This window comes from Falco punctatus, assembly GCF_963210335.1.
Source record: "Falco punctatus genome assembly, chromosome: 4".
In the NCBI taxonomy this organism is placed as follows: Eukaryota; Metazoa; Chordata; class Aves; order Falconiformes; family Falconidae; genus Falco; species Falco punctatus.
Genome location: NC_137583.1, coordinates 16,372,806 through 16,381,592, shown reverse-complemented (window position 1 = coordinate 16,381,592; position 8,787 = coordinate 16,372,806). Strand labels below are relative to the sequence as shown.

General features: G+C 45.4%; 1 protein-coding gene across 1 annotated transcript in view; it reads right to left on the bottom strand.

Moving 5' to 3' along the window:
- The window catches only part of SNTN (sentan, cilia apical structure protein), a 33,375-nt gene extending 24,704 nt beyond the window's left edge, over positions 1-8,671 (bottom strand). The window contains exons 1-3 of the mRNA XM_080382792.1: positions 2,610-8,671; positions 1,965-1,999; positions 1,054-1,193 (exon numbers count right to left, since the gene is read on the bottom strand). Coding sequence (XP_080238918.1) covers positions 1,054-1,193; positions 1,965-1,999; positions 2,610-2,719 — 285 coding nt within the window. The 5' untranslated portion in view covers positions 2,720-8,671. The remainder of the gene's footprint in view (positions 1-1,053; positions 1,194-1,964; positions 2,000-2,609) is intronic.
- Positions 8,672-8,787: the final 116 nt, after the last annotated feature.

Sequence of the window (8,787 nt, the reverse complement as noted above, 5' to 3'; positions counted from 1 at the left end):
TCCAAACTTTAATATTCAAGACAGGTCCTCAAACATATACCGTGGAGGTCTCAGAAACTGTTGATTTTACAGATTTAACTTCAGTAGTTGTTATTCTCTGTCCTGTTGGACATTACCACTGGAATGGAAGAGTTTATTAAAATTACATGACATGTCTGTTATTCGTATTTTCTAATTAAAAAAAAAAAAGCTCCAGGATTATTTTTTTTAACTTCATAATCTTCCAAACATCTCATGATTCCAAATTTGATTGGCTATTCATATTTTCAAGTCCTTTTCCATAAGGTGCCTAGTTTCTAATTTGATACCAATTCCAATTCTTCAACCAGTCATGCAATTGTTATTCTTGGAAGCAAAGGTATCACCAAGAATGTATTTACTCCTAAACACCTCTCTCATTTACTTAGTTAAGCTCTTTTTACTAGTCCTATACAGTTTCTTTCTACCACTTGATAAAACTGTTTGGTGTTCTGTTGTTTATCATTTAGGGAGAGGGGAAAAAATCTGCAAGAACTTTACAGCCACAAGTGCAGATGTAGCTGTTTTTCACCATACCCAGCTGCCACCAACGCCCTGGTGGGTGCCCAATGGAGAGATGCTGCCCACTCCCTTTCCCCCAGCAGGGACCACAGTGCATGCAGCGGTGCTGTGGCACGGGACTGGCTCTCCTGGCACTTGGTTGGTGCTCTGGCAAACTACCAAATGCTTCATTAATTGAATGGGATTCTTCTTTTCATAAATACAGTCTCTTATCATCTGAGGGTTTTTTTTGCAATTGCCCTATTTTCTTTAAAAAAAAAAAAATGCAAGCAGGCGCATCAGCTGTGGTTTATTGCTGTCCCCCACTCCTTTAGCCCTGTGTTAGACATAGGCTCAACATAAAGCAACTAATTCACTGGGGGTGTTTGTGCCAAATCACTAAAGCCTCACTTGGGATTACTGTATGGACCGTTGCTTGCCCAGCTTCAGGGCAGAGCCCAGGGTGCCATTCCTGCACCCAAAGCACCTGGCCAGCGCTGGCCCAGTGCCACCCACCCACCCACACCCCCTCACCTGTATGAAACGCCCAAACTGGGTTTGCAGCAAGCATTTGGTTTCAGCTTTGCTGAGCTTGCCCTCAGGATCAGCAGAATTGTTATACACCAAAGCTGCGGTGGCAAAAGCTTTTTCGAGGTCTGAACCTTTTCCTAGAGCTGAGAGGGGAAAAGTTACCAGCCTATCGGAAAAAGTGGCATTTGAGATATAATTGAAAAGAATTGTCAGAACCATCCTGAGTGGGTGGAAATCTGTGTAGTTTCATTAAAGTTAATGAGACTGAAACTGTTTATGCCCACAGAGGACCTGGCCCAGATTTTATTTGGAGTGGGCCAGCAACATGCCTCACGTCCCATGGAAACACATGTAAAGGAAGCATTCAGTCAGAGCTGGGGCACTAACACCGAGTGATGTGCAACACCCATCTGCTCTCTCCCCCCACCCTGAGCATCCAGCAAGCACCTGCCACACCATGGGGACAGGCCGTGCTGGCCATCTCCTGGGTGCATTTGGACTCCCAGGATCCCGTATCAGGGAAAATATGGCCCATTTGGGAAACCGGGCTGAACAGAAATCCCCATGCTGAAGTGCAGCGCTGATGCTCAGACGCACAGTATACTTGGGATTTGGGCTGGATTCCTTCCCCCCGCTCCTGGGCTGCATCCTAAAGACTGCACGCTCACAGCCTTCCATTAGCATCAGGTACCACAGGTGGCTCGGGCTGTGATTTTTAATGACAAGGTAAGCAGAAGAGGAGATGCGCATCAACGCAGGAGCATGTTGCACAGGGCTCCACGAGACCCTCCCATCTAGCACCAGCTGAGGGTCTGCACGGCCTCACAGCTCCGCTAAATCACCAGGATTTACTGCACTTGGGCCATGGACTCAGAAGACCTGAACCCCCAAGGGACAGTGAATGGGTCCCTTACCTTTTATCGATGCCAGCTGCTTGGCTGTAGGTATGCTGGTAGTGAGAGAGACGAGAGGCACGGTTATCACCTGCTGATTTGTGTGTGCGTGTATAGTTTCTCCATGAGCGAGCTTGCTCATTTCTGTTTCATTTAATCCCCCAGGAACTCAGGGCTTCCCAGGGGAGACTGACTTTCCTTCACAGTGGGAAGGAAAATGGCCTTTACAAGCAGCACGCAGCTCCTAATTCTTCACTTGAGTAGCCTGGCATTGTTATTAAAGATGATTATTAAATAATTTTAAAAGGGGGGCATTGCAACAGCATTCAAGTAATTTCTTCAGAACCTGAAAGAGCCCCAGGCAGTGTCTCAGGTTTAAGCCCATCCCCAGAGGGGTCCGTCATCCCCCACTCACCAATGCTCCCAGTCTGGAGCAGACACATGGCTTTTATTTCCAGCAGCACTCACATCTACGAGAAGCACCTCCCTGCTCTCCATTAAAACTTAAAGCCTGCTTACTTTTGCTGAAGTGCTGGAAACTGCTACAGAGCAGCCAACAGGCAAAACAAGAGCTGGTTTGTGACAGAGACACAATTACATCCAGATAACAAATTTCCAGACAAACTGGAGATCACCAGAGATGCAAAGAACAAAGCTATGGCTTACCGCTTGGGCATGCCTGCTGCAGCCAAAGGGCTTGTTTTGGTGGAAGCAGGAGCTGGCTGGTTGACTGAGTACTGCTTGGTGCTGGGAACGCTGGCTCTGCAGCCACACATCTCGAGGCCCGGGTGTTTGTGATCTCCAAGCAACTCGCATAATAGCAAACAGGTGAATTCAAGCTCTGCCCTGTGAAAGCAGCCTGCTCACAGCCATGCCCTATCAATAATGCAAATGCTGCCTGGTGATCGTGGAGCCAGCTAAATACATCCGTCTAAAGCAGCACTGCCAGGCTGGCAAATAGAGTGGCTTTTATGTGAGAATTTGACAGAAACAAACCAAACTAATGAGCCTGAATCTTCCTAGATCTGTAGGGATGTAACTTTGCATCAGGAATAACTAAGACACTGCATCCGTTCAGCTATACACGTTATCATTTTAATGGGAGTGGGCTCATGTAATTTGCCCCGGGCTATGAAGTGAATTGTTCCTATAGACAGAGTCAGAAACCAAGGGCTTCACAATTGCTGACCCGGCATTCATCCTCGATGAGCACACTCCTGCTCCACTATTTATCCTCCCAGTGCAGTGCAAAGAGGAGATCTGCTCTTCCTCCAAACCGCTTGCAAAGCAGCATCCAGCACGGAGCCTTTCCTTCGGTTTCTACCCGAACGGATGCTGCCTGCTTCCAAAAGCAGCACGGAGCCATATGGCAGAGCAGTCGCACATTAGAGGAACTGGAAGGGCTCTGATGAACTTTGTTATTTATTGGCATGGATATTGCTATTAGAAAACACACAGCTTGTCACGCTGCCTATCTCTGTGCACAGTCTCCTTTCTGCAGATCCCTTGCCTAGAGGTGTCTAGACAGGGTAACTTCCACCCAAAAGACCAAGCGGCCGTTGTAATCCCAGGGTGGTCTGTTAATAGGTAGTGACTTCAGCTACCTCATCCAGCTCATCGTGGCTGGTGAAAGGATGCAATACTGATGTTAAAACTACCCAGGATGAGACTTTATGTAAGAGGACACGCAAAGGAGACTGCAACAGATGGCCTAGAGAATTAAAATGTTTTCCTCATTTGGTAGAAGCTAAATTACTGAAGGCTAATGAATAAGGATGTTCACCACCTTACTGTTCCTGGATTTTAATTATCTTAAAAAGCATGGGAAAAGAGAACCTTTAATTTTCCATCTAAGAGTGTCATTACTCAAACAATTCAGAGCCTTTTTCTGAGAGGTTTAAGCTGTCTTAGATCTCTAGTGCATTCTTTAGGACTGGCTCATGAATAAAACAGAGCCTGTAATTGCAATGACGCAGCCAAAACACATATAATCAATGCTCATTATCCCATCAATTAACACACTAAAATTAAACAAGAATTCAGGCTTAGTAATCTGCCATCAGCTAAAAAAAAAAAAAAAAAAAGGAGTCTTGATATCATGTTGAAGTGATAATTCCCTTTCACATCTGTTGAACCGTACAAGGAGGCATGAAAAGCCTTACATCCCGGTTAATCTGCAGCATGGTAATGTTTGGTCTTAACGTCCAAGGTAAAAATGAGAGTGAGAAACAGACTCCGTTGCATGTTTATCAGCTACAGGCAGTGCTGTGAGCTGGCTGGCAAACCCAGCCCTCTGCGTTTTGGGCTCTTTCCACCATAGATCAGATTTCAGCTCGCAGTTTTTTTTAATCTAACTGACTTGGGAGCGCCTGAGCTCTAGAACAGGTAATTTGCTTTGCTAGGGTAGTAACAAGTTCAAGCAAGCCTGGGGTACATTATCCCTCTAAAATATACTAATTAGCGTATGCAGGAGCATTAGTGCCTGACAGATAAAGGGTAGCATGAGGATAACCCTTGCCTTTGCAGATGATCGGCTTTGAAGACAGCAAGATTTTGGCTGGATGTGTTGCTCGAGTATCCTGGTCAGCAAGGTGTGCGGGGAGCCAGGCCATCTGCTCTGTAGCTATTTTGATAACACACTATTTATGTTTGAAATATCCAGGTGCTTTTATCGGTCAAGTTTTAGCATGTTTCACACCTTAACAATATTGTCTGCACAAAATACGCAACCTGATGCTCAAAACTGCAAAATCTTTACAGGCAGTTCACTGAAAATAATTGCCACTGCAAAAAGCTGCCGTCTCCACTTGACTTTCGGTGTTTTCCCATCCTTTTTGCTTTCTGCAATTCTAGAAGACTTACATTGCGAAACATTTGTGTGTGATGGAGCCCTGGCTCCCTCTGAGATGGCCCTGGGACAGTCGGCAGGGGCAGGCAGGGGCATGCTGGGGCTGGCAGGCGTCGCTGGGGACAGAGGCGCAAGGGAATACCTGAAACAGAGGATGCACTCAGGCTTTGTTTCTTCAGCGAACGCTTCAGCAGCTGTAGGAGAAGTGCTGCTAACTTCCACCCAAGAACGTAATAGCTTCATTTCTTTGTGACCAGTATATGGTCATTTTGATCTTAGAGAAGCCCCACACTCCATCTTAGCCCAAAGCAGGACTGGCTGCCACAGCCTAATACTATTTTCCTCTTGTTTCACTTGAAATCAATTACTTAACATGGGGAAAGCCAGCAGAACCAGCAGGTCTAGCGTGCTCACCATGGTTGGTCTCTCCACACCAGCCCCAACCTGTGGTGCCCGCACGAGCAGGTGGGCTCAGCCCCACCGGGGAAGGACCTTCTCTTCTGCAGGGTGGCATGCGAAGAGGAGACACAACCCAGTGCAGGTTAATGAAGGATTTAACCAGCTCAAGGGATTGATAGCTGTGCTGCTGCAACAAGTAGTCTGCTTTGCACAAATACCCTCTGGTCACAGAGCCACACAGGCTCCTGCTCACCGGTAGCTGGTTTACCCCTGCTAACGTCCTGCTAAATAGTCTGAAACCTGAACTGCTGAACCCCTGCATTTATCCCAGGAGGCAGGGAATGTGGCGGATAAAGAAAATTACAGAGTATTTCCTGCTCATTTGTTTCTCCATCACCATGCCATTTGGGGTGCACGCTGCTGCTGCTGCTTCCATCTGTGCTGGGATGGTGCAAGTAACGTTCTGTGTGTCCCAGGAACATTCCCCTCTTGGCCATCACCATTTTTTAAAAAATACCTCTTCGTAGTCAATTTGATTTCACTCAAGAGGGAAGTCTGCACCACTATTTATCTGCATCAGCTGGGCTGGGTACAGTTTGCTGAGCGGTGCCTGATGATGAAGCTGTGACTGGCTGGGTAATGCAAAATTCTGCCCCGCTCAGCGGGCTCAGCGGGTCTGTGCAGGGGTCGGGGTGAGGGGGAGACCCTGGCTGGGAGCCACGGATGGGTCAGCCCATCTCCCCTACTGCTCACGTAGGAGATAACTCAGCTCACCCTGGGATTTAGCTCTGGGGTCATGATTAAAATATTTATGAGTCCCATTGCTGAGACAGAGCAGGTAAAATGTCATTTAAGAAAAGCTATTAGAACCGGTCTTTCTGCAGGGGAACACCGTTTGTCATCTCATGTCCAGACATTTTTCAGACATGGTACAGCACTTTGGCCAAAATAGGCTCGTGCCTCGTATGGGGGCTGTCAGGGAGCAGAGTGGCTCCAGGGATTTATGATAGGACATTTAGACTTCAAAAAGGCAGCTGTATTTATAAACCCCTAATATCTTATTAAAGGACACAACAGTAAAAATGTAAGAAAAGAAACTGGTAGCTAAATGCAACAAATGGGATGAATTAAAATTTCATATTGAAACGCTAAGATCTTCATACTAAGGATATATGGCATTGACAAATGATGGGATAATCAGCACCAGATGTATTAATACTAAAATACAAATTATTGCTGCTTTTAGAAAATTCCAGGAGGAAAATCTCTTGGGTTTAGTAGAAGGGAATAAAAAGAAATCCTGAAAAAGAATAGTTAAGTCAGGGAGACTACAAGCTAAGTAACCCATCCATTCACATATATAAAAATTTTGACTCAAATCTGACTTAAAACTAGTAGAGAGAGGACTATGCTTTTGACATGACATAGCATAATATGAGAACTTTTTCAGAAAAGGATGAAACAATACGTGGCAGTTTTTACTTTGTAGTTCTTTATCTGTCTGTAATATTAACTGTGAAACACGGGAGATGCTGTCAGGAGCAGACTATAGACAGGTGCAATGTGTCTTGCATGTAACTGCCTCCTTTATCAGCACATCAGAGTTTCAGCTAAGAATAATTCAGGGCTAGAGCCCGAATTGCTCATTCAAATTGAGAGCATATACAGATTGGAAATAATTAACTTAATCAGGTCAGGTAATTGCAATATGAATTCGTGCAACAGGAGCACAAACTTTCTCAGAGTCCTGGCCATCACTGAGGCTCTGTTACAGGCAGCTCAACAGCCACAGTGAAGGAGATTTTAGGAGTCATTTGGAGAGAATTGCACAATAAAAAAATACCCTGTCAAGTAAGGGCACAGCCCTGTAGGCTGGATTTGCATTTAACTTCATCCTTTTCTCTTCAATGTGTGGGGCAGGGAGAAAAGCAGGCTGCAGAGCACCGGGTACCCAGCATCATCCTGCCTGCCCTCTCCAGCACCTCCCCGTGCAGGGCAGGATGGTGCAGCTTTGCAAAGTGCATCCCCTCCCCAGTCAAGAGCAGTGAGCATGCCTCTTCCTTGGCCTCTGAAGCACCTGGAGAGAAAGTCCTGTGCTCCCACCTCCCCCGCCACACTCGCAGAGGTACCAGCCTCTCCTCCACAGCTCTACACTTGATCATGCAAATATGCTCCCATCTTGAGTAGCTGAGAAACGGGCTATAAAGAGAAACACATGGGGAAACAGGAGGGACAGCACAGAAGATCAAGGAACATGTTTTTTCCAAGGCTGACCTAGTTATTTAACTAACTGGCAGAGATACTCACTAATGATGAAGTAGGAAAGCAATTGGTCTGCCAGCAGCAGTTTCACAGAGGATGCTCAAATTTACTTAGCTATTTGTCTTACACCTAGGAAACATCAAATAAAGTCTTTTCCATCTTGCTGCTCAATGCTTTGGTATACAGTCACTATCCCCAGTTCAAATAAACTTCCAATTTCTCAACAATTGCCAAAGGATGTGATAAGAGTCGAACCCAGAGGAACACAGAGGAAACATTCAGATACATTTTCTTATATAACACAGAGAAGTGCATGCATCATTTTTGTTTTCGTTTTTGCTGCTGCCATACTATATTCATCTGAGAAGCTATAGAGGAAGAGATATTTCATCCCTCCTAACTCACAGTGAAGACTATAGTCCCCAAAGGACAACAGCCAGCTCAGCTGTTCTGCATGGCAGCAAGGAGCCAACGTACCTGTGAAGATCTGGCGAACTGGGCAAGGCAAAGGGCAAGCCTTTCATGAAAACATGTGCCTCTCTCACTGCTTTTTCCAACTCCCTTCCACCAGTTCTGCCCTTCATGAGAAAATCTTAAGATTTGGAGTTAGGCAGATAATACCCAAAATAAGTCATCACTTTCATTCTGTCCTCAGTCCTGTGTTAGGAACTGCCCTTTCTCCAGGGGTGTCCAACTCCTGAGGCTTTGAAAGCTGCAGTTCTTGTGCTCACATGGTTACACAAGAATTTCAGCTTGTTTGAAATGCAGGAACAAACCTAAGCAAAACTCAAGTTTCTGACCCTCAGCATTGGATAGAAAAATTTAGGAATGGGACACTGCTCACCAGGGTAGAAAAGTTCATGGAGAAAAACTAGTTGACACAAAAAACTCTATCCATTTCTAGTGGGGAGGCTCAGATAAACCAGCTTGGGATATTCCTGATCAACCAATACAAAGTGGATTTAAAAAACCCAACCAAACAAACAGAAAAAAGAAGTAGGACTATGTGGGATGGGGTATGAAGAGCATACATCCCCTCCCCCCATCCTTTGCTTCACAGATTTCACTTTCTCCTGGCTTGCCTATATTTGACTTTTCCAAACTAAAAAAAAAAAAAAAAAGAGGAACAAAAGGACTAAGTAAAATTTTTCATTGACCAATAGAACTGTATTTTTCTCCCATTTGGAATACCAGGACATTCAGATATTCCGCTTTGTCCTCTCTACAGCTCAAGCATGGCTTTCCAGCAATCCACAGAACTGAGATAGCACAGTACTGGGCTAGTCCTAACTGACAGGTGGAAAGAGAGGTAAAGAGGCAGGCAGGTATTCAATC